The sequence below is a fragment of the Marmota flaviventris genome, chromosome 10, assembly GCF_047511675.1.
Source record: "Marmota flaviventris isolate mMarFla1 chromosome 10, mMarFla1.hap1, whole genome shotgun sequence".
In the NCBI taxonomy this organism is placed as follows: Eukaryota; Metazoa; Chordata; class Mammalia; order Rodentia; family Sciuridae; genus Marmota; species Marmota flaviventris.
In genome coordinates, this window is record NC_092507.1 from 51,789,273 (window position 1) to 51,816,450 (window position 27,178).

General features: G+C 31.9%; 2 protein-coding genes across 9 annotated transcripts in view; one reads left to right on the forward strand and one right to left on the reverse strand.

The window, feature by feature from the left end:
- Itgb3bp (integrin subunit beta 3 binding protein) overlaps positions 1-3,809 on the reverse strand; it is a 58,523-nt gene extending 54,714 nt beyond the window's left edge. For both annotated transcript variants that reach the window (XM_071617910.1, XM_027949520.2), the window contains exon 1: positions 3,726-3,809. In XM_071617910.1, the coding sequence (XP_071474011.1) occupies positions 3,726-3,730 (5 nt within the window). In that variant the 5' untranslated portion in view covers positions 3,731-3,809. The remainder of the gene's footprint in view (positions 1-3,725) is intronic.
- Positions 3,810-4,101: 292 nt separating this feature from the next.
- Efcab7 (EF-hand calcium binding domain 7) overlaps positions 4,102-27,178 on the forward strand; it is a 47,394-nt gene continuing 24,317 nt past the window's right edge. The window contains exons 1-8 of one of the 7 annotated variants that reach the window (XM_071617912.1): positions 4,102-4,208; positions 4,652-4,844; positions 6,326-6,516; positions 10,313-10,524; positions 11,126-11,212; positions 12,323-12,518; positions 12,966-13,084; positions 23,546-23,687. In XM_071617912.1, coding sequence (XP_071474013.1) covers positions 6,330-6,516; positions 10,313-10,524; positions 11,126-11,212; positions 12,323-12,518; positions 12,966-13,084; positions 23,546-23,687 — 943 coding nt within the window. In that variant the 5' untranslated portion in view covers positions 4,102-4,208; positions 4,652-4,844; positions 6,326-6,329. The remainder of the gene's footprint in view (positions 4,209-4,651; positions 4,845-6,325; positions 6,517-10,312; positions 10,525-11,125; positions 11,213-12,322; positions 12,519-12,965; positions 13,085-23,545; positions 23,688-27,178) is intronic. The other 6 variants (XM_071617911.1, XM_027949538.2, XM_071617916.1 and 3 more) reach the window with 6 other exon arrangements.

The window sequence follows — 27,178 nt, forward strand, 5'->3', positions numbered from 1 at the left end:
TAAAATGAGGATGCTGTCCTCCACAGATGTATATTTTAACTTCATCACTAGCCAAAGGATCCATACCAACCAGGTATCATTTAGCTCCTGTCATAGCTTAATTGCTAAATCTCAAGTTTATATTCCTTACCTTGCCTCTAGCCCTAAGTCTATCAAATGCAACATGAAAAAAATACATATATACCTATATATGTATACACACATGTACATATACTTTCCATGCAGGATAATCCCATCTTTCATCTATACTTACTCCTTACAGTTTAGTTTCAGCTATTTTTAGTTTATCCCTTGGGATTTAATTCCCTACAAGTTCACCAATGCAATAAAAAATCTGATTTGTGCAGAATCTAGTTCTTTTGGAACAATAAGGACTTTAAAAAATTTTATTCTATATATTAGAGAATCACACCATTATACTAATACCATTATACAAAGGTTGTGTTATTCTGTTCTCTATTATACTTTTACAAGCAGGGAAAAATCATTTCTAAATTTCATATTTTTCATATTGTAGCAATTTCTAACAATATTACCAACCTCCTTAAAACTATAGAAAACTTTTAAGTAAAAGAAACCGTATAACTCTGAATTTTGAAAATCAACCCACAAAATAAAAATAATTTCACTTGACATTAGACCAGTATGACTACAAACAAACCCAAATAGGTGCAATTCAATAAAAGAGCTCAGCAGATCCAGAATGTGCCTGTATTCATTTTCTTTTATCTTGGAAAAATAGTATTTTAAACTTCTTTTGGAAAATTTTCAGACTTGTATAAATATATCAGCAGAACGGACTCTACTCTGAGAAACAGTTTTCTAAAAGTAATCTTATTTCATAGTTTGAAACAGAATAAAGTTAACTGATCAAATGTCCTTGGCTGAATTAGCATGATGATGTACACTAATTACAAAGACTTAGCAATGATATTAGGAAGCTTTAAAAAGGAAAAGATGAAGAAGAAAAAAAGCACTTGAATGGGACAGTTATAGCAAAAGCCATTATATTTGATTTCAATATTATGCAAATCTAAACATGGAATGTATTATGTTTATACAGGATAAAATCTTTTCAAAACAGCAATGTTATCATTCAATTAATACATATTTACTGAGCAACTATTTTACTGATGGCAACATTTAGTAACAATTTAAGGAACACAAGGCTAATTTACAGAACCAAGATTTCAATTTTGGCTTTTCTTACTTCAAAGTTCACGATTTTCTACTTCAACTCTTAAAAAAAAAAGTGAAGGTTTCATCTAGATAGAAAAATTATAATGCCTCTCATTTTACACAGAAAGAAAATTTTGAAGGAAAGAAAGAAACTAAAGAAACTAGGAGCAACAATTATTTAATTCATCTGTTTCCTCTGTTTTAAGGCAGTATTCAAAGGACCAAACAGAAGGTAGAGAAAACTATACTTATTGAAAACTTAGGTAATCTCTAAATCCTTTCAAAAGCATTTTTAGTAGTATGTGGTACATACTAAATAAATGTAAGATATGAAAATTATGAAACATAAGAAAATGAATACCCCAAAACTCACCACATAATTTATGAATTAGATCATTACTACCAATTTGTTTGGGTACACACACCTCTTCTCTATCTCATCTGCTTCCCACAAAATAAAACCATTAAACTGAATTTTGTATTTGTCATTCCCTGATTTTCTCCAAGATTATCTTTTACCACAAACAAATATAACCCCAAAGTTTCTCCTTAAACTTTTCAAGATAATATGTAGTCTTTCAAAATTGGTTCTTTCACTTGTTATATTTTTAAGACTCATCCACCCATTCTACTGTCATTGGACATTTGCTCTTTCCTGTTTATTTTAGATTCATTTAGGCCATATATATTTTCACAAATACTCATCACTGTGTAGTTTTTCCCTGTCAAGTTTTAAAGAAATTAGAATATGGATCACTCTTTCCCATAAGTTATATTATACATTTAGCCTTGCAAGTGCATACCAAAAACTCATCATCTCAACACCATTTAAAAATGATTCCACCTTCATATGCCATTTGACTATCTGAACCACTCCCATGTAAGACCTCAGAATTTACTGCATTTAAAAGTAAAAGTTTACTAACAATGATAGGGATCCTCAACTAAAATGCTATTATGCTTCATGCATTATTAAACTGTGAATTTGACTTAACTTTCTCTGTTAAAACATATTAACTCAGCAAACTTGCTATATATGTGAGATGTCAACCTTAAGATTGTATATTCAGTCACAAATAGTCACAATTGTGTATTTGTAGCTTGATATATATATGAACAGTGATCTTTCTAATGCTACAACATTTGGGGGAATGAAAAACTTACTCCATACACAATCTTGAAGTTGATTTCTCACATATATAGCAAACACTCAAACTCTCCTAAAATAACACATACCATGTTAAGAAGACACTAAGAAAGTTCCACTTTTAATAGTTTTTTTTTTTTGGTTCTCCATTTCTACAACAGAACAGGAACAAAGTTCAGGAAATATCACCAGTTTGTTTTCAATTCCTACTCAGGGATTTTCTGTTACATTACCTTTGTAGCTTTGTATATACGACAACTGAATGATCTATCTAATGCTACAACAGGGAGAAAAGTTTTTGTAGTTAATTTTGGGGAATGAAAAACCTACTCCATGATCCATAATCTTTAAGGGCATAAGTAAAACACATTTATTGATACCTATGGGACAGCCTTTAGATGTTGAGTTTCCTTATTCATAAAGTAAGCATAATAGTTGCCTCTAATTGATAGGGTTTTTTTTTTTTAATCTAATGAGAAACTGTAAATAAATTGCTAAATACAGTACCAAGATCATAATTAAAGATTCCATAAATACAGATTATTGTTATTTCTGCACATCTTTTCATTTTCCCATCAATTTCTATTTGATAGTAATATTTTCCCTGCTGTCTTACTTTGCATTTCATTCAAATCTGAAAATAATACAGGAATATGCTCCTCCAGGGGGGCAGTACCTAAGTCAGCCTGGGGGACAAGGAGCATCCAGAGGATGTACTGTTATATACTCCTCCCACTCCCCAATTTGATTCTTGTTTTTTTTTTTTTTTAAAGTTATTTAGTGATTAAAAAAAAGTTTTGCAGGGCAGTCAACTGCGTTTGAATTCATCTCAATATAGGATGGATGTAGGATAGGAAGAACAAATGAGTATTATCTAGCAAAATACCTAAGGCCATTTAAAAAAAATCAGATTATGGGGTTGGATGAGAATTTGGAGATTACCCAATACAAATTTATTTTCGTAAGTAAGAAAAGTGAGTCTATAATTGACTTCGGGGATAATGAGAGTCTTGAGTGGAAACCAGGTTCCAAGATCCAGTTCCTGAAAACTTTCGAGACTTTGTATTAATTCACTGCCCTAATCTAGGCAGCACAAGGCTTAACGGTCGTGTCTTAATCTACACCGTCCCATCCTCGATCAGTTAACCTATTTAAATTTCAAATTAGGCATTATCTACATAGAGTCCACAACCTATACAATCTTTCAAAAGGCTTGGAGAAACAGAAGTAAACGAAGACTATCTGATGAGTACTGCTGGAGAAGAGGTAAGTGAAGGGTACTGTCAACACACACAAGTTTATAGTCTTAAAATAGTAAAATGGAAAAAAAAAAGGCTACCGGGCCGCTTAATATCTACTCATAAAACAAATCAGCAATATCTGGGCAGGAGATACCTACGGCATTTCGAGTCTCAGGGAGGCACCACCGCCGCTGGACAAAACGAACTAACCAGCTGCAGGAAACGCCGCAGCTGAAAAGCGCGGGCAAGCGGGCACTCCTGGTGTCACACCTAACGCGGTCCGCCGGAAACACCCTCCGCGCAATGAGGAATCCGAGTAGGTGCGAGTAAAGGGGTGCATAAGGTGTCTAGGCCCCAAACCCACATCCAGTCCCGCCGCGCGTAACACGGAACCCTCTTACTACTCGGGCCAGAGAAATACTCGAACAGAGGAGCAGCAAAAACATGCCTGTTCTTTCTGGAGCAATTCATCCTACATTTATAGCCGGACCGTTTAGGGAGGTGCTCCGCGTCTTATTTCCGGTGACAGGCGCAGTTGCCATGGTAATTAGAGAAAGGCAAGGTCGGTCGGACTGCTGCGAGAGGGTCGCGGAACGGTGGAGAAAACGGGCTGTGCTTCCTCGTTTGTGAGCTGGAATTAGGTAGCAAACAGCTCGTTGTCTCTGTCTCTTCCCTCCCTCTGTTCCTTTCCCTGCGGCTTTCTCTTCTTCCGCGTCTTGTGCGTCTCTGTCCTCCTAGCAGTTGGTCTACGCATGTCCCTAAAATGTACATACACATGCAGTTTTATGCCCGGAGAAATCTGAAAACAGAGATTACTGGAGATTAGCCTAGACCGTGCTTCACTGCGGAGGGACGGTGGCTGCCTGGCTCTGTTTCCAATTGGCCCTTGAGAAGCCCGAGGCGCTTGTTAACAGTTTATTTTTCCTGCTATTGTGTGCCTGGTTATTTATGGAGCCGTTTGCTGCAGTGTACTCTCTAGGCCCCTGCCTCGGTCTCGGGCTGGAGTTTTAAATAAAGGAGGTTTCCAAGCCTGAGGGGTGCAATTATATATTTATTTAAGCTTCAGTTTAGTCTCTCTTCACAGAAAAGGGGAGAATAGAATTCTGGAACATTTCCGCCGTGGGATTTCCAAGTGAGAAACTCATCATATTTGGAAAGAGTATTTTGAAGAAGATCCTAAATTTTATTTTATTTTTTTTTCATTTAAAAATTGCTTGCTGCAAAGAGGACATTCATTCTTCCTTGTTGGAACAGTTTTCTTTTACATTTGTGAGAAGGTGCGTGCTCGCATATGTGTTTAAAACTCTGATGCTTAATTATAGTGATACCAATTTGCAGTAACCAGACTGTGACGCCACATCCCTATGGGGTCCTTCTAAATCTGGTGTAATATGAAAGTGTCAGGCAGGCGGTCTGTGTATTATAAATAGGGTACTTCATCCATGATAAGCGATTATTATCTTTCTTTCCCAAGTGTAAAAGACCTATATAATTCAAGAAGGTGCCAGTGATTTAGGCCCCCTGAGTAAGAATCCAATGAGTCCTGAAGGGGACCCTACCTGTGTCATTTTATTGTTGAACTTGAAATTTCAATTTATTACGTTGAAATGTATTTTTAGAAGTCAAAGCTGGATAAAGTAATGTTGGAAGCTGTTAGACCACCAGTACAATTTAGTACCTCATAGTAGCCATTGTTAATAAGCCTTCATTCACATTAACAAAGAGTAAATTGTTTCTGAAATTTACTGCCTTTCACTACTTACTGGCGAAGTGACATCTCTGTCCCTCCATTTCTTCACCTGTAAAATGGACAAAAGTAGGGGTAAAGTAAGATGTGTGACAGTTCATTAAGCTCTTATGAGCAGAGGTGCTGTATAAACCCAAAATATTATTAGTAGTAAAGGAACACAGTAAAGCTCTGTGGTAATGCTATAAATGGGACTGTAAAAATTCAGTTATTTTTTTGAAATTCAGTTCTTTGAAATAAGGAGCTGCATTATTGAGATGTTAATGAAATGATTTGGTTGATCTTGCCATGGAGGATGGGTGCCAAGTGCTTTCTGTAAAAAAATCTAATTATTATGGAGTTTCACATTTTTGTTATGGTTGTTTACATATTAGGGATTGAATTCAGAGGCACTTGACCACTGATCTACATTCCTAGCCCGTTTTAATTTTTTATTTTGAAACAGGTTCTCACCAAGTTATTTAGGGCCCAACTAAGTTGCTAAGGCCCTCCTGGAACTTGTGCTCCTCCTGCCTTAGCCTCCCCACCTGCTTGGATTACAGTTGTGTACCACCATGCCTGGCTGTAGTTTCATGTTATCTACAGTTTATTTAGCATTTACTAAGTGTCAGACAATGTTCTACATGCTTTATGTATGTTAACTAATATAATTTTCTCAATGAACCTATTAAGAGTCTCATCTGATGGATTGAGAAAATAGATGTATGCTTTTACTTTGTCCTGATTCATCTTTTGTTGTTATTTTATGCCTTTGTTCTTTGGGCTGTTATTACATATTGGAGGGACAATTTGTGTGGGTGGGTGTTTATATGTGTGTTTAATTAGAAATCAACTGCCAAGGGTTTATTTTAAATTAACATTATAATTAGTCTACATACATATTATAACATATTTTTCTTCTACATATAAAAACTTTAATATTGTGATCCTCCCACACACTAGAAAGGTGTAATGACATTTGCATTTTAGGTGATTAATATTGACTAAAACAATTTTGAAATTATTTTCTAGTAGAATGGCCGTCAGTCCAGGAAGTGATGTGGCTTTTACTAGTCAGAAATCCACGCTTTCAGAGAATCCTCGAACAAAGAAATTTCCACTAACTGAAGAACAGATATTTTATATGAATTGTAGAGCTGCCTACTTAACTATCTTCAAAAGCAGCTTAGAAAACATTATTTCTAAAGATCAACTTTGCCTAGGTAAAATTTTTTAACTTAAAAATGTTTTGCCTTATTTGTTGAATGTTGCTAGGTCAGAAAGACTGGAATTAGATTTACATTGTTAAACCATCTCAATTTCATAATGAAGCTTGAGCAATAGAACTACAGTAAGGTATTATGGCATTATGTTTAAGTTACATATACTAAGAACTTTAAAATAAAATTATGCAACCTAGATTGGTATCTTGAAAGATTCCACCAACTACTACTTGCTTTAAAATGTTTTTTATTCTCATTTTGCTGCTTTGGAATTTATCATAGTAGAATTAAAACACTTTTGGCTTCTAAATCATTAGTGTAAATTTTGACCTATCCTGAGAAAAATATAAAAGGTATATAAAAGTGGGGCCAAATGACTTTAAAAGAGAACTATTTGGAGATAATTGGAATTTGAAAAGAGAATAATAATTTAGTGTTTATTTTTTTGTTTGTTTTTGTCTCTTAGTGCTTCTCTTCATTATTATATTTTAAAATTCCTTTGGTTACTAATGTCCCCCAAATTGATGAATTTGATCCTGTTCAGGGTATCAAATGACATAAAGGTCCCTGGTCTCAACAGAACAGTAAACAATACTAGATACCCTGACTACTCATGTCTGTTTCTTCAATACTGATAACTTTATGAGTAGAGAAATTGAGTTATTTTTTTCCATCTTTAGAAGTATTTACCTTAAACCAAAACTCTAACATATTTCTTGAATTTGTATATACTAAGATCTCTATTTAAGGAAATCCATTTTGGGGACAATGAGAATTGAAGAGATTAAAATTTGTTTGATGTTTAAATAAAAGACATTATTTGTAAAATAGTTTAAATGCAAATACCCAGGATTAACATGAATTTTAAAGTTATGAATTAATTTTACTTTGATTTACATAATTTTTAAATTGGCAAAATGTCCCATTTTGAATTTTATATTTAATTTTCATTTTGAATTTTAAATATTAGTGTTTAATTAATATGTGTTAATGCCATAAGAAGAGATCCAATTAATTTAAGTCCAATATGCCACTATTTCTTAAGTAATTGAGGTTTTTTTCCTTCTTTCAAAAAGAGGTTGAGATAATAAATATGCTAAGTTTACAAGTTTAAATGATTTCCACAGGTATGGCATTTTGTTTGTGAATTAATGACTATGTATTAAGGTACTGTCAGTCTTATGAAATTATCTGGGAAGATAATGCAGTTTTTGTCTCCTCAGTGGAATTGTCTTTTGGGTTTATGGTGGAATATTCTTTGTAACATTGTAATAATTGATTTCATATAACCTAGTTATTAAAAAGGAGTAATGTGAACCAATGATGTCTCTTTCTTACTACTTTTAGTAATATCCTTCTGCCACCTAGCACATAATATGTGCTGATATTTCCATTTCAAAGTAAGATAGAGCAGTACCATTACTAGAGCTTTAGAAACTTTTTTGCCAGTTTATAAATAATACAGGTATTATAGACTCATGTCAAAGCTTATTAAGCCCTATCAAAAGATCAGTATCTTGTCAACCTTTAAATATCTACAATTACATAATATTTTCACTGTCATCAAAGTTAACAGTTAATTCCAACTAATTCTAAACCTCAAGATTAAAATTAGTAACAACTAGAATGTATCAGTTTCTTAGATGTGGGGATGTCTACTTAGTACATATTTTGGCATAATTAATATCATTTTGAGAAAATTGTTCTTTTGTAATTAACAGCATATTTTAAAAAACAATATATGTGTGTATATATGTATATATATATATAACATATATGTATATATGTATATTATATTGTTGTTACTGAAGATAGCAACAGGTGTACTAAGCTGCCCCTTGTGGGAAAGAGTTACACATTAATTTTCCCAAAGCTGGACAGAAAATATTTTCTATCATGTTGATTTTTGACCTGAAAATCACAACTTCATTTAGATCCTACTTGTATTTCCAATTTTTAAAGGGTAGGAGTTGGCTGGGGATGGAATCCTAAAACATAAATGTCCTTTTGCTGATTCTGTTAATAGATGAATTATGGAATTGTCTGTTCATACAGTGGGGGAAATATTTATCTTTTGGTTCTAGCACAACATGGTAATCAGGGATCCAAAATAAACCTGTGGAAATAAAAAATATACATAGATTTCAATGCTACAAATTATACAAAGGCATTATAGGTGAATGAAAAATGGCAGTTATTACCATTATAACTTCTGTTAGCTTTGAAGGTCACCTTTAGATTATCTTCTTGTTTATCCTTTTTTGCCAAAATTTAAATTATCTGGTTATAATGAACTGGGATAATCTAGAGAATAGGAAGATTTCTCCTTGTCTTCTAAAATATTATTGACCATAAGTTATGACTACAAATAAGATTTTTTTTACTTTAGATGTAGACTTCCTATTTACATTATAAAACTTCTTTGGAACTAAACAGTTTGTATCTGAAAAAATTTCACTCTATGTATGCTTGTCTACAATAAATATTCACTTTAACTGACTCAACAAATGTCTGGTTTTATTAACCTGATTTAATTTCTATTTCCTTAGGGTATTTCTTTAAATTGTTTAATATTTACTAGTCCAAATTACATTAAATTACAAAACGTTCAGATTATCATTTTTTAATATTTATTTTTTAGTTGTAGTTGGACACAATACCTTTTATTTATTTATTTTTATGTGGAGCTGAGGATTTAACCCAGGGTCTCGCATGTGCAAGGCAAGCGCTGTACTGCTGAGCCACAACCCCAGCCCCAGATTAACCTTTTATTAGTGTGATTTATGTGGCACAAATCTGTGAATTCTCATTTTAGGTGGAAATATCCAATATAAGGTTTTATAATAGAAGTTGGTAGTATTATTCTTAAAATTCTGCTAATTTCTTCTGTGGTGTTCAGGAAACATAATTTATTAATTTTACACAGTTATAACTTAATATGCAGAAGTTTATTTGCAAATTATGTAATTACTTCTATCCGACTGTAAAGAGATATCTATAATTATTTAAAACCATTATATTTTAGTGTGATGTGACATGAAAATAACACATCTTTTTACACATTTTTCTTTCATAAGAACATGATTTAAAATGAAATGTAGTTTAACTGGTATTGACATTCTTGATTTTTAGCAGAGCTGTAACTGCACCTATATACTATTTTGTGCATACAGTTGACATGAAACATTTTCTGGAAAGCCTGTCTAGCAATGGTGAACATTTTAGATATCATGCCTTATTTGACATTAATATCTTAAAATGAATGATTGAAAGTGAATTTTCATAATTTTATATAATTTTAAAGAAGGAAGAACTTCAAAAGCAGAACTGCAAAAATAATTTAAGCAGTTAGATGTAAATGATGATGGCTCTTCTTTACTTCCTTAAAGTATTTGTTAAGGCAGAAAAAGTAATAATTCAAGCTTTTTGTCATTATCCTTATGTTCTCAAAACATTTAAGTGGGTGATGTTTTTAATCATTTTTTTCCCTCTAAAAGTTCTTAAATTAATCAGGTGTTATTGGTTATTCAAAACTTGTATGTTGAGAACCAAATTGTCAGAACATTGAAAATTCATTTAATTTTGGTGGCATTAATAAATTAAGACTCTTTAGCTGGTGGAATATATGTGTTTGTTTTCAAAAGTCAGACATACAATAACAACTAGATTGTCAACACCAAAGATAATATATTGGTATATATGAACTTTGTTTAATATATAATGACTGGAAGAAAAATTACACTTAAATACCAATTCCAAGTGTCACAATAACAAATAATACTTTTTTACTGGACAGCTCTTCAGTATGCAGGAAGAAATCCATCCCAAAAGACCATTAATAAGTATTGGACTCCTCAAACTGCCAAACTGAATTTTGATGATTTTTGTATAATTTTAAAGAAGGAAAAACCTACTTCAAAAGCAGAACTGCTAAAATCATTTAAGCATTTAGATGTAAATGATGATGGCTGTATTTTACATACTGACCTTTATAAATTTCTAACAAAGGTAAGATCTATGAAACTGTTTTGTAATGTTCATATTTGCAAAACAACTGGAAATCTAGCTTTGGCTATCAAAGTTCCAATTAAAAATAATTATTTCATTTTCAGGTTAAATGAATCACATGTTTATTTATATAATTAGAGGTCATTTGGATAAAAAGTTCTTTGTAAATAAGTATAAAATTGAGCCTATGTTGCAGTCTTCTTATTCTCCTGCCCAATGGTCTTAAAAAACCAGAGATGGGTTCATATGGGATAAGTAAAACAAAGTATAAATGGGATAAGAAATCTGTTCTGTGTTTTGGTACATTGTCAGAAGAGACCGTTACTCTATATTCAATAATAGTTACAACTGATACAATGATATGTAATTGTTAAAATTTAGTAAATTAAAATTTAGCATATTTTCATAAAATATAATAAAAAATTGCTGTTTTATTATATATTACAATCTTATCATTGCTTGACATGATACTCATTCGGATTAATAATGAGGCCATATATTCAAACTTACTTATAGAAGAGATTAAAATGTATTTCCACAATCCCCATGAATAATAAAGTGGTAATCGTGTTGTTTTAAAATAAATCTTGTTTTATTTCAGACAGGTGAGAAGATGACTCGAGAGGAAGTAAATGCCATAATAAATTTGGCTGATGTAAATGCTGATGGAAAATTTGACTATATTAAGGTACAAAAGCTCATATTGATGTAAATTTGCATTCTGAGTAGGGAAATTATTTTTATTTTTTGCCCAGGCTTTATTAAGGTATAGTTGACAAAATTATATATATTCATAGAATACAGGTAATGTTTTGATACGAGTATACATTGTTAAATGATTAAATCAAGGTAATTAACATCAAAAACGGTTTCTTTTCTGTTTTTGGGGGGTAGTTTTTTTTTTTAACAGTCTACCACTTGCCACCTTTAGCCCCCACAAAAGTATTTTTTAAAGGGATACATCTTTTTAATATTGGCAATGACTCAGTTGTATGTTGTGTTCATTGTACTCAAAGTCATTCTCTTCAGTTGTACAATTGTGATATGATGATTACATTAAAAATAGTACAGATTATGCATTCCTAATCCAAAAATCCAAAATCCAAATGGTCTAAAATCTGAAGCTTTTTTGAGTGTCAAAATGATGCCACAAGTAGAAAATTCCACACCTGACCTCATGTGCAGTGTAGCAGTCAAAATTTAAGCACAGTAAAAATGCCTTATACAACTACTATCAGGGTGTGTTTATAAGGTGTATATGAAACAAGTGAATTTCATATTTAGATTTGAGTTTCATCTCCAAGATTTCTCACCTTATATGTGCGAATATTCCAAACTCTGAAAACATCCAAAACAGTTTTGGTTCCAACATTTTCAGATAAGGGCTGCTCAACTTGTATAACCAAGTTAAATTATATGTGTGTGCACATACAGGCACATAAACAAACATAGAGATTCTCCTCAGAAATGTGCCTTTTCTGCAATGACGAATCATAAAAATTATTTAGAACAAATGCAAGTCTATACATCTTGTAAAAAAAATAAATCATTTCTCCTTGTGTAACATTTTATTTCCACTCAGAGTATGACCTCCTCATTGAATCATGGCTGCATTTCACTAGGTCACTTGAGGCTGGTCAATCTGATTCAAGAAAATAAAATGAGTTCCCAAGTTCAATAAGAAATATATTCCATCTATCAGTCTATTCCTTGCCTACTAATGTGCATTTGCCTTCTTCTTCTCCCAGATGTATGATTGAATGTTTTACCCACTGGACTACTTTTTTATTTCCTTTAGTTTTGTAAATTATATATGACAACCAATGAACAATGTCTCAAGACTACACTAGAAAAACTGGAAGTTGATAGTAAACTGAGGCGTCAACAGTTTGGAAGCCATGTTGAAGGGCCCCCTGAAAGGGACCCATCACCAGTAACAAAACAGTCACCTAGAATCATAAGAAAAAATGACCAGGAAACATTCTCAAATAAAGGTTTGTACTTTTACAAAAAGAATTTCTTGATCAGCAATGAAGGGTCATAACTCAAATAAAATAAAAATTTCCTTTCATCTCAGCTTATCAATGATAGAACAAATGAGAATCCAACTTTTGTTAGCTACCATTTCTAGACTCTTAGCTGTAAAAATCTACTGAAGTAAAATTTTATTGTGGAACTTGACTTGGCTATGCTCATTATATTTTATTAAAATTAAAATTTCAGACTAAAAGGTGACATATTGAAGTGAAGAATCTTATTAGTAGCCCATAAATTAGGAGCCATTAAAGTCTGATAAATATAAAATTTTTGACTTTATTTCAATAGGAAGAACAAAGAGAGTAAAATTATACAATAGACATTGTGTACTACACTGTGTTTATAAACAAACTCCTACTTACAACTTTTCATAATATTAGACCAAATAATATTACTTGTTACAGGTGACACAAGGAGTCCTTTGCTGTCAACAACTAGAAAGTTCAAAACATCTGTTTCCTTCACAATTACCATGAGTGCTAATAGTAATCGAAACTCAAAGTTAACAGAGCCAAACTTAAAGGTATAGTATCTGAAATTAACATGAACTTTTAATGACAACAGTTGACATTAAATTTATTAGTAACTATCAGTGTGTATAGAGACCCAGTAGTTTGTGAAATAATTCTTTGAAGTTTTTCCTGTAGAATGCAGCATTTCTACCTGTAAGCTACTTGTAATGTATTAAAATATAAATAAGGAATATTACTTAAAGGGTTTTAGTTTGAAAATGATGACTCTTGAATTTTTTAACTTGATGAGTAGATTATGTAATTATATACTTTGGCAAGCAAATTTTGTTGTTGTTTAACAAATACTGTCCATAAGTATTTCTTAGAAATAAATCATTCATTCAATATCAATTCCTATGAGAGAAAGACAAGAAAGTCACTTTGCTAAGTCAATATTTGTTGAGTGTTAATATTGATCTTCTTCCTTTGTTTTCCCTTTCTAGACTCAACCTTTACTAGTTTTCTTTCAACAGAAAATAATAGCTACAGAAATATAAAACATTAACTGGAAACTGCTAGGATACATTAAAAATGTGCACCTAGAGACCTCTGTAAAAGGGGGAAAAATGGTTATGGCCACATACTATAACTGCTGTTAGAAAACTGAACTGATTGTTCTCAAGAGCTACATTTTTGTTTCAAATAACAACTCTGTATTTGTTATTGAACTCTGAAGTCCCTTATATCTTTAAATTGCTAGACAGTGACATTTGTTCTATATTAAAATTTTAAAACATTATCTCCAAGGAATTTGTTCAGACTGTTTAGGAATCTATACACCCTAAGCAATTTGGTGTGCATGTCCAACATGTTCACACAATATTTAGTGTCCCAACAATATTATTTTCCACCAATGGAACCTTTCTGTGTTTTGCAAATTTAAGTGCTAATTAAATTAACTTAGTTAAGTAACTATGACTTATCTCTTTCAAAATATTTTGTAAATAAGTGTAATTTTATCCAGCACAAAGATATATATAAACATTAGCATTTGCTATATTAAATCATAATAGACTTTTTCTCAGTGCCATTAGTTGAGCCCATAACAATACAATTTTAATTTAGTGCACCCAAACAAATAATCACTAAAAAAGTAATGCTTGCCAGCTATTTTGCTTAGTGTAAAATATGGACCTTGAACTTAAAAAATAGAAATTTTAAATTTGATTATTAATATTATATATCAAGGTAATATAGCATAGTATTTCACTTATTCATTCATTAATTTAACAAATATTTTTTATTGACTACTCTGTGCCTTGCATTATTTTAGGTATTGATAAAGACTTTTGTAAAGAGACCTAAACTTGAATCCTAGCTTTTTTCCTTAATAACTTGGCAAACTTGGATAAGTCTATCCTCAGCCCTTCAAAGTCCAGTTTCCTTATCTATAAATTGGGAATATCAATATTTAGTGTGTTTTGGAAAGATTTAAGTCATCTAACATATCTAAAGCATTTAGCTAAGTACCAGGTACAGAAAGTATTCACTTTAATAAAAAATAGCTTTGTTAATATTACAGAACTAAGGAATGGCTATAAGTCTTGATGGGATGACATGATGGAAGTATAATTTAAGAAAAGTTTTTCTATTATTGTACACGGAGACCTCAAATTAGAGAGACTCTCTAGAGTTATCCAGATATAAAGTTATGATAGCATGGCCTAGCAAGGAAGGGGCAGATCTAATAGGTAATGTTGAAATTAGTCTATAGGCCATAGCTTTTGTATAATAAGAGTCCGCTTAAGTTTTGCATCTAAGGCACCGAAAATAGGGAATGATGCTGATGATAATTGGGAATTAGGTGAAAGGTACTAAGAGGATTTAATGATTAAAAGAAATTAGCATACTGTCAACTTTTTAATTCTATGACTTTCTTATAAATTTAATGTCATTTGGAGAATTGTTAGTCCTGTATTTCTTACCTTTTTATATCCTGTTTCTGATCTCAGTATTTCCCTGTTATATACTTATCTGGCATTTCTTTTTTCTCTCTTTCTTTTTCTTTTCTTTTTTGGCACCAGGGATTGAACCCAGGACACTTACCACTGAGTGACACACTCAGCCATTTTTATTTTTTATTTTGAAACAGGATCTTGCCAGGTTACTCAGGGCCTTAATAAGTAGCTGAGGTTGGCTTTGAAGTTGGGATCCCCCTACCTCAGCTGCCCAAGCCACTGGGATTACAGGTGCATGCTACCATGCCTGATACTAACTGGCATTCCTTACACGAGCTTTAAAAATCTTTGTTTTTTTTTTTTTTTGTTGTTGTTGTTGTTGTTTTTTGTTATTCAGCAGCATTCTGTTCTTTGTGATCATTTTACTCTGGAGTATTTTGTTTAATTTTATACATTTCTGAGTTTTTACAACACTCTTGACAAGTACTTGGTTATAAAAATACAGAACACATTTCTAAAAGGATGATTAATTTTCTTCAAATACCTTAAATCTACTTTAAACAAGTTTGGGTACTTTAATTTCATCTTGAACAGAAAAGTATGGAATTGGATGTAGAATGGGATAGACTTCAGAAATTGAAAATTGTTGTAATAATTGTTGTAATGGTGTAATGGGGTAAGCATAAACCAGATTTTTTTTTTTTTTCCTTTTTTTTTTGAGTCAGGAGTCTTGCTATTTTACCCAGGCTGGTCTTGAACTGCTGGGCTTAAACAATAGTCCTGCCTTAGCCTCCTGTGTAGCTGGGACTACAGGTATGCACCATGCTCAGTAGCCACATTTTAAAACATAAATTCATACAATTAATGAAGGACTTGATTTATTGGAGGAAAATAAGAACTTTACCATGATATACGTGTATTACTTTCTATTGGCCATATTTAGGTATTGAATTACTATTCTTTTTTTTTTTAATCCTAAATTCTGTCCATTTTCTTAGGTTCTATAATGTTTAAGGAATGTCAGGAATTTTCCATTGAGAGAGGAATAGCTTCAACTTCCTTGCTAAGGCAGTCATGACTAAAATTAGAGTAGACCCTAAACTATGAGTTGTAAACTCCTGAGATGCAGTGCTTCCTATATTCAGACTTTTAACTAGAATATGCCTAAATACATGTTTGACACATTTGTGTATTGTACATTTATATACACATACAGCACATATATTATACAGCCTATATGTTATAAATGTCTGTATATATATTATATAGCATATATACTAATATATATCGTGTTATGTGCGCTTACCATATTCATGTGTTGTATACCCCATATATTTTATAACAAGTCTCTTTACATAACAATACAAATATAATCTTTTCAAACTAAAAATAGGTCAGTCTATTAATTGTTTTCATAAAATTTATGAAATTGTACCAAATAGTTTTGTTACAGTGGTTTCTTTTTCAAAATGTTTATCAGTTTAACCTTTGAATTGGGAGAATTCACATCAATTTTTCTCTTTATAAATTTATTTAACGTTTTAAGTATTCTTAAATACTAACAAAAAATTTACTCTTTTTACCTACTTGTTTTAACATTACTAAAAGCATAGGATATCTTTATAAAAACAACAGTGATGAAGATATAAGTTTCTTCTCTGACAAAATCAGGGGCAGATCTACTGCTTACTAATTCTTCTCACCTAAAATTTTGATAACAATACATTAGTCATATCAGAACAATGAAGTTCACTACAGTAATTTTTAAAAAATGTAATTTTACTGGTATATTTGTTTTGATAGCTGTTTTCCACTTTAAAATGTGTAATTTGTGCTTTTCAGCATTCCCTTATATGTTATGAATGAAAAATAAATAAAGTTGTTTACATTTATATGAATTACTTGAATTGGTAGAATATAGCACCACCTCATGCCCTATATAAGAATTACAAGCTATTGTTTTATTTCTGCTTTATTTTGTCAAAAAGTATACATGAAATTTCATACCCTATTATTCTAAAATTTTTTTACATTTTCCCCATAATACTCAAACTTGTCAACTTAATCTATAATCCCTTCAAATTCATTTATTTGAATGATCCACCAATTAGTACTTTTTTGTTTTAATTTGTAAAATTTTTGTCAGCGAAAAAGTATTGAGTGATTGAAAGTCTATGTATTTTCAAGGAAATTTTAAGTTGAAAGAGCATAGTATACGGCTGGGGTTGTGGCTCAGTGGTAGAGCGCTTGCCTAGCACGTATGAGGAGTTGTGTTCGATCCTCAACACCATATAAAAATAAATAAAATAAAAGTATTGTGTCCACCTACAACTAAACAAAAATAAAAAAAGAAAGAGCATTGTATGTTTATTAACTCTGAAAGATCTTAAGAAATCAAATGTTTCCTTTTGAACAGTGGAGCTATAAATTCTCCAAGTAATGTTATTTACTACCCAGAACAGTCTAATTTTTATACTGAAGTTGAGTTGGTATCAATCATGTGGCATTTGTCTTATTCCTATAATAGCTGCTCTTCTACCATTTTCATCCTTATTAACCTATAGATAATATTGTAATATATAGTTAGGCAGTCTTTCCATAGAAATTTACAAATTCCCTTCTACTATTGCATTATTTTATGAAATTGGAACATAGGGAGATCTCTAATATTTAACTTCTTCCCAGCTAGATTTTTATAAAGTCATCTTCTGTCAATCTGTGTACTGCCCCTAAAGTACCATCAGCTATGGAAAAATCCTTCTGAGTATCCTCAATGGTACAAATTATATTTACTACTCACTATAGACAAATATACCAATACATGCATTAATTTCATTTAAACAATTAGGAGATACTATACCATAATTACAGTGCAAGTATAGGAAATGTTGCAGCTACTAAAATTATGGAATTTTTTTTATTAAGAAAACTAAATAAGTTTATCTTGATACTTAAATGCATGGGTAATTTGAATAATAAGCTGCATTACACTTTCTTATAATAACATCATAAACAAGAAGTTTCTATTAAAAACTGTCTTTAGAAAATCATGGCAGATATTTAAATGTGAAGTAAAACTTAGAATATAACTGGTAGACTAGAGAGAAAATAAGACCTACTTTACATCTTTGGTTCTGCTATCAGTGAGAACTGTGGCATTTACCTACTATTTTATTTTTCAGACTTTTTTTATCAGTCAAAAAGGAAGTATGCAACTGGCTTGCTTTTGAGATTTTCTCTAACTTTAATACAGGTTGAGCATCCCTATTCTGAAAATCCCAAATGCTGCAAAATCTGAAACTTTTTGGGTGCCAACATAATAAGCACAAGTAGAAGATCCCACATCTGATCTCATGTGAGGGGTACAGTTAAAATGCAGACACCCTAAAAATTTTATATAAAATTATATTCAGACTATGTATATAAAATATATGTGTTTTGGATGTGGTCGTGCACACCTGTCATCCTAGCAATTTAGGAGGCTGAATCAGGAAGATTTCAAGCTTAAGGCCAGCCTTTGGCAATGTGGTGAGACTGTCTCAAAAAAAGGGGGGTGGTGGCTAAGGATGTAGAACAATGGCAGAGTTCCCCCGGGGTCAATCCCCAGTACAAAAATAAATAAATAAATAAATAACATGTTAAACAAAATGAATTTCATGTTTAGACTTGGATCCCATTCCTTATGTATATACAGATAGTCCAGAATCTGAAAAAATCTGAAATCTAAAACACTTTTAGTGTCGAAGCTTTAGATAAGGGATACTCATCAACCTGTATTTGTAATCATAAATTATTATCCCTTACCATTCCAGATAGATAAATATAAAATATATATTTATAAAATGAAATTCCATCTGATAATGGTATAAACAAAATTGATTGAAAGGAAAACATTTAATACCAGAATCAGTTCAAATTGTCTCAAAGAATAATTTGTCTAAAATACCCATATAAGGATATCTTTTCTTTCTTGCCTTTAAGCAGTCATCATTTTCCAAAGTTGTACTGATTATGTTAATAGAAAGAATAAATCTGACATAACTTTCCTATGTACATACATGAATATACCACAATGAATCTCAACATCGTGTACATCCACAAGACTGGAATCCTAATTAGAATAAAATATATTCCATGTTTGTACAAATATATCAAAATAGTCTATTGTTGGGTACAACTAGAAAGAACAAATTAAAAACAGAGATTGACAGGGAAGCTAAATAATAATCTGTGCATATTCTTACTTATTAGTAATCGAACTTTTAGCTCAAGCTCAAGTGTGAACCTCACTGTTTTAAAGATAATAAAAAGTTTTGTATTTGGTACCCTGATAGTATATTCTTTTAGAAACATGATTGAATGGTAAAAGCATTGATCCAAAGTCTTGAACTCTAGAACTGCTATTTCAGTAAACTCCGTCTTAAACTTTGAGCTTGTATAACCTTTGTTTACCTCAATTTCTCTGTTTATTAAAATGACTAATTAGCTCAGTGGCAGAATGCTTGACTAGCATATGTGAAACCCTGGGTTTAATGCCCAGTATAGAAAAAAAAAAAGACTCTTAATTCATATCTAATCCACATTACCTCATAGGAATATATTTGAAATATCATATATAATGACATATTTGTGTCATTGGCACTAAAGATTAATTCAAATAATTTGTTACATCTTAATTTCTCAGAGTTAAAAATACACGTTTTATGCCCCAAAGTTGTGATAGTGCATGTGATTAATGACTAATGAAACTTGGCCTATTAAAACATAACTCATCAGTTAGTTTTAGTAATGTTCACCAGTTAGTTTTAGTAATGTTCATAGTTCAACAGTAATGATCAAATCTTAAGATCTTATGTTTAAGAAGAAATCTTTAAAGATAAAAATACATGTGAAAAACTTAACATTGTTGATAATTAAGCAAAAATAAAATAAAAGGAAATAGAGAAAATATATGGAAAGTGTGGTTGATATCTAAAATAGTCAAAAGAATTTATTAAAATAAGTAAGAAAAATGCCCAGTCTGCAGTACATCTCTGAGAATAGGAGATGAATAAACAGTTCTCATGAAAGGAAACAAATACAATAAACATAGGGGAAATGTTCAGTATTACAAGAAGTAAGCAGAGAAATTCAAATTAATATAAAAGTATTACAATATCATTTTTGGTTAGAAAATACTTGTAGCATTTAAAATATATAGAATGAATGTTTTATGTATCCATACCTTGCTTAAGAAATCATCTCTCATCGTCCCCCAATTTTTTTTCATAACACAGTATGGATCAAGTAATGGTAAAAATTATTATAGTATATGTCACTGGTGGTCTTGTAAAATTAGCATCATTGTTTTACAAAGCAATGTGGGAATACATGTCAAAACACTTAAATTATAGATGCTTTTTTTCCTAAAAGTTCTCAGGGAAATAATTCATCAGAAGAGAAACATACTATTTTAGCATTATCTATGTTGATGAGAAATTGGAAATAACATAATCACCCAACAATTTAGAAATAGTTAAGCAAATAATGGCATGTCCACTCAATTTTTAATCATAGACCCAGCTAAGTCAAAAAGGTACAGTTCTGTAGCATTAAGCACATTCACACTGTTGTGCAACTATTAGTACTTTCCATGTCCAAGGCTTTGTTATTTGAAACTTGTCCTATTAAAACATAATTCACCATTTCTTTTTCTCTCAGCCCCTTGAAACTACCATTCTACTTTCTGATTTTGACTATTCTAGGTACTTCCTATAAGTGGAATCCTATAATATTTGTCCCTTTGTGTCTTGCTTAGTTCACTTAGCTTAATGTCTCTTTCATCCATGTGTATAGCATGTGTCAGAATTTCATTCCATTTTGGGGTTAAAAAATATGTAAATGTATGAATATGCCATACTTTGACTATGTATTCATCCATTAATGATGGACATTAGAATAATTTCACCCCTTGGCTATTGTGACCAGGGTTGCTATGAAAATTTATGTACAAATATCTGTTTTGAGTCCCTGCTTCCAATTCTTTCAGATGTATATCCAGAAATGGAATTACTAGATCATATGGAATTCTATGTTTTTTTCTGACCTTAAGCTTGAAATTTTTTTTTTTTTTTTTGAGGAATTAACATACCATTTTCCACAGTGGCTTTACCATTTTATATTCTTATGAGCCATGCACAAGGGTTCCAGTTTCTCCACATGCCCACCAATACTTCTTATTTTCTTTCTTTTCTATTCTTTTTATCTTTCTCCTTGTATTATAACCATTCAAATGAGTGGTAAAGTATTATCACATTATGGTTCTGATTGGACTTTTCCTAATGGTTAGTGATGGTTGGTTGCACATCCTTTCAAGTGCTTATTGGTAGTCTGTATATCTTTAAAGATATACAGTTCATTCAGTTCCTTTGCCCATTTTTAAAGATCTGGTTCCTTGGGGTTTTTTTTTTCTTTATACATTTACAATTTTTAATTGACATAATAATTGTACATTTTTGTGGAGTAGAGTGTGATACTTCAATACATATATTCACGGTAAAACAGGGTAATTAATATTTTTTTGTTGTTGATTTTTAGTTCTTTATGTATTCTGGATACAATTTTCTTTTCAGGTAATTTCAAATAATTTTCCCCGTTACATGAGTTACCTCTTTACTCTTTTATAATGTCCATTGATGCACAAGTTTTTAGTTTTGATGAAGTCCAGTTTACCTAATTTTTCTTTTCTTGCCTGTGCTTTTGGTGTCACACAAGAAATCATTGCCAAAGAGAATGTCAGCTTTCCCTCTGTTTTCTTCTTAAAGTTTTGTAGTTTTAGACTTATCTTTAGGTTTTCCATCCATTTTGAGTTAATTTCTCTATTTGGTATAAGATAAGAGCTCAAATTCATTCTTTTTCATGTGGATATTCAGTTTCCCAGCCCCATTCATTGAAAAGACTATCCTTCCCCTTATTTTATGGTCTTGGCACCCTTGTTGAAAATTATTTGATCACATATTTGAGTGGTTGTTTCTAGACTGTCCATTCTATTCTATTGGTTTATACGTCTGTCTTTATGCCAGTACCACACTATTTTGATTACTGTGGTTTTGTAGTAAGTTTTGAAATCAGAAAGTGTGACTCCTCCAACTTTTTTTTTTCAGTAGCAGAATATTTTGAATATAAGGTTAGAAACTAAAAACAAAAACATAAAATGATATTTGTTAGAATGTAAAAACATACGTCTCTGTATAAGGTCACTATTAGAAAGGACTATATAGAAATCAGAGTAGGATGTAAAATTATAGGGATTTTTTTCTATTTTATATTTCTTATTTTAAATGTATTAAAATATTAAAATAATTGTGACATGGAAAATGATGCATAAGTATATGTTAATATAATGTAGTCTTTAAAAAATGAGCAAGAAATTAATTTTAATGTAAATTATTTTTGGCCTTGCTTTTTCGGTGCCATCATAAATCTTTCTATAATGGATTAAAAATGTTTATGATGTTATTGTTATAGAGCTAATGCCTGCCCTTTGTATAGTTATCAATTTTATTAAAGCCTTGAGCCTAATATCTTTATGTCTTTACAAATATCATTTAAAATCTTTCTTTATAAAATCACTTCAAAGCCTCATTAGCATTCTATTTTTGGCATTATGAATAGAACAGAAATATGTCTTAGATTAGTTAGGCAAGCCTACTAATTATAAAGTGAAAAGCATTTTGCATACATGGTACAGTTTCTCAGTTTCAATAAAGAATTCTTGCTCTCCAGCAAGAATATAGCTCAGTTGGTAGAGTCCTTGCCTCACATGACAAGGCCCTGGGTTCAGTCCCCAGCACTACACAAAAAAAAAAACAATAACAACAGCAAAATTCTATACTTTCTGTTCAATGTGCCATTTTCAAATTTTACTTTATTCTAGTTATAAGATTCTTTATAGACACATTATTTCAGACTAGGAGAAGGAATTTATCTAGACTACGAAGTAGTGGAAGCAATATAGAAAGGTCTTTCTTCAAAATGATATTTTATATTTATTAGCATAATTCTGTAGCTATGAAACTTTTATTCAGTGTTCTTCTAGTCACCTTGATTTGAAGTATGTACTTTGGTTGTTGTAAACTTTATCTTTAAATACAATATCACTTTTTCTTTCAATACATTTGTTTTAGTATTTCTTACTTCTTCATTCTTACTGTGATCCCAGCAGTACTCTTAAATTATTACACACATATATATTTATTGCTTTGCTTCAATACTTCTTCCACTTTGGTGAACTTTGTTTTTCTTATTTATTCTCCATTATATAACTTTCAAATGATGTTGATTCTTCATTGTATAGTTCGCTGATTGCTCACTCAGTTTATAGCAATGTCACCCCTCCATTAATCAGACCATATATATTTGTTGAGCATCTACAATATGCCAGTTATGACTAATTTCTGTCATGCCTATTACTTTCCTAAGTTGCACATTCTTGGAGGGCAATGACATTTTTAAAAATATCTTCCTTGGATTTCTTCTTATTAACTATGCTAGAAACAATAAATATTGTTTGAATATTATTGTTTTTCATTTCAGGACTGGCAATACATACAATCAAAAGGCTGCTTCTTCTTAGAAGAGGATGGCGAAATCATTAGTCATCAATACAGGATGCAAATAGCTCAAAAATCCATGATTTATCTAACAATTAAGCCATTAAACCTGAGTCAAGTCGAAGGCAAGTTTAAATTTTCTATTTATTTTTTAAAATATCAACTTGTACCCTCTCTTAAAACATTTATATGAGTACTTAGTAGTCTTTGTTAGTGAAGAAAATAATCTGCCTAGGTAAGAAACAAATAATTATGTTGCAAGAAAGATAGTGTTACTTTATACATTGACTATATTACCAGTTGCTTTGTGTTTCTGTTTGTGTTTAAAGTATGTTTTATTAAAATAAAATGTTACCTGTTTCTTCATGATATAGAATTAATGTTTATATGCTAATTAACCTTAGTCTTTTCCATTTATTATTTTAAAATTAATATGTCTAACAGAAGTTCTATAGGAGCATAATTTGGGATATAAAACTGCAAGTAATTTTGGGGGGAGGGGTACTGGGGATTGAACTCAGGGGCACTTGACCACAGAGCTATATCCCCAGACCTATTTTGTATTTTATGTAGAGACAGGGTCTCACTGAGTTGCTTAGCACCTCACGTTTGCTGAGGCTACCTTTGAACCAACAATCCTGCCTCGGCCTTCCAAGCCACTGGTATTATAGGCATGTGCCACTGTGCCTGACTTGCAAGTAATTTTTAATATCTTTGAAGTCCATGTCTGTGACTGAGACAATCTTTATTAATAATCTTTACATTCTTTTTTAGTTAAAAATTAGTAATTTCATACCATCTAAAAAGTTTATTAAAACTGGGCTGGGGGTCTGGGATTGTGGCTAAGCGGTAGAGCGCTTGCCTAGCATGTGGGAGGCCCTGGGTTCGATCCTCAGCACCACATAAAATAAATAAAATAAAGATATTGTGTCCAACTACAACTGAAAAATAATTAAAAAAAAAAAAAAAAAAACTGGGCTGGGGATATGGCTCAGTTGGTAGAGTGCTAACGTTGTATGCACAAAGCCCTGGGTTCAATCCCCAGCACCACACACAAAAAAACTGTTGATATAGAATTTTTAATCAGTGAAAGATGTCTCTAGGGGTGCTTTGCCCAAATATCCTTTTATATTGATTGTTCCAAGTCAATCTTTTATTTTTTCATATAAACATTTTATTGCTAGAGGGAGTTTCCCCTACCTCCTAAAGCAGTGATTTTGAAAGTTTTCCCTGTATGTTTTGTCATTTACTTAAAATACAATGTAGTTGATACTTTAAAATAATAATTTCAGTAGTAATTTTTCAGAGGTGAATCAAGATAGTCATGCAAATTTAGCCTTAAGTCTCTGTATTCTTATGAATTATTCTTTTATTCATTTATTTATTAAGTATTTATTGAGAGACTTATATGCCAAGCATCAATTTAGGTGTATTAGAGTACAAAAAAAGACAAAAATAACCCTTCTCATTAACTTATGTTTTAGTGAGCGTAGCAATACATAAATGTAATAAATAGGAAAACGCATGAAATGTTAGAAAGTAATAAGTGCTATGGGAAAAAACTCAGAGGGGAAAAGGGTGTGAATGTTTATGGTAAGTGGGTTGCTGTTAAAATGGAGTCAGTCTATGCTTTGTTAAGAAAGTGATGTATGATCTCAGTGACTTAGGAGGCTGAGACAGGGAGGTTGCAATTTTGAGGCCAGGCTCAACAAATCAGTGAGGCCCTAAGCAATGTGGTAAGGTCCTGTCTCAAAAAATGAAAAAAAAAAAAACTGTGGTAAAGCACTCCGGAGTTCAATCCCTAATATCAATAGATAGATAGATAACAGACATATGAACAAAGACTTTGAAATAGGTTTATCAATTATCAACTGACTCATAACAAAGTTTCCCAAAACTCAGTGACTTAAAAACAACTGAATATTTGTTTACTCTGTATGTGTAGTAGATAGTTCTTATAGTCTGAACCAGGCAGGCTTGGCTTTTCTCTGTAGGGCAATCTCATATATCTGTGGTCAACTACAGGTTAGTTTATGGCTGGCTTTTGCTGATCTTGGCTGGGTTCTTTCCTGTATATAGTATCTCAGCTGGGACAGCTTGACTCTGCTTCAGATGACTTCTCATCCTCCAGTAAGCTAGCCTGTCCTTGTTCTCATGGTGTAACAAGAATCTACAAAAGAAAAACAGAAAGCACAATAGGATCTTCTGAGGTCTAGGCTCAGAACTGGTATAGTACACAGGCGGGTCCAGATTAATATTGTAGGGAAATAGACTTGATCTTTGATGGAGGAGCCACAAAATCACATTGCAAAAGGCTGTTAATACTTGAGGGACAGCCATTTTTCTGTCTTCCACAGAAGGCAAACAAATAAGTTTTATGGGTGTAGGGGTGGTGAAAAGGATGGGTGGAGGAGGTGGCAGAGCATTCCAGGTAGAGAAAGTACTGCATGCAGAGGCTTGAGGTGAGAGTATGCTGGTGTTGGAAGAATGGAGGCTAGAGTGTCTGGAATGTAGTTGGTAAGAAGAAAGTAATAGGAAATCAAGATGAGGAGGAACAAGGACATAAACTGGAAGGGATTTTTTTCCCCTAATGAGAACTTGGGCTTTTACTTAGAGAAATGAAGTTTTCCTTATGACTAGAATCAAAATTTTCTCTTTATCATTGATTTTTCAAGCAGTTTGAATATATAAGTGTTTTTTTGTTTTGTTGTTGATATAATTGTTTTGATTGGTGGATTTAATTGTTTGGCATTTATTCTGCGGAGGGTTCTCTGACCTTTTTGGATTTGTGACTTCTTGTCTTTCATTTTGTTTAGGAAATCTTCCTTTATTTCCTCAAATATTTTTTTGCCCTCTTTGTTCTTCCACTGGTTGATGCCTGACATCTCTTCCTTTGTTACACCACCACAGATAAGCCAGTGCTTATATCCAGGTCTCTCTTTTGAAAAGTCTGTCTCTCAGGCTGCTTAGTTGCCCTATGACCTCAAGTCTGATGAGTTCAAGAAAAGTTATAATTTTTTAAATATTTATTTAGTTGTAGATGAACATACAGTATCTTTATTTATTTTTATGTGGTGCTGAGGATTGAACCCACTGCCTTACACATACGAGGCAAGCACTTTACCACTGAGCTACAGCCTCAGCCCCAAGAAAAGTTATAATTTTGTAGTTTACTCACTTTTTCTTATTGTTTGAGCAATACTCTTAGTTTTCTACTGCAGTAGAAGATCATGAGTAGAAGGCAGGATATATTCTGACCTATATTTCAGCAAGAGCAGTCAGATTGATCTTTTGTTTGTTTGCATTTTTTTTTTTTTTTGTAGTTGTAGATGGACAGAATGCCTTTATTTTGTTTGTTTATTTTTATGTGGTGCTGAGGATTGAACCCAGTTCCCCACACGTGAAGGCAAGCACTCTGCCACTGAGCTACAGCCCCAGCCCCAGGTTGATCTTTTGAAAACATTTATGACTGAAGAGTAATCAAGAGATACCAAAGAGTCTACCTGGGATGTTATTGCAGAATTCTAGAAAAAGATGGCAATGTTTTGAACTAGGGTGTAGGCAGGAGAGGGGATAGAGATTCTGGGCATATTTTGAAAGTAGAACTAGAGGTATC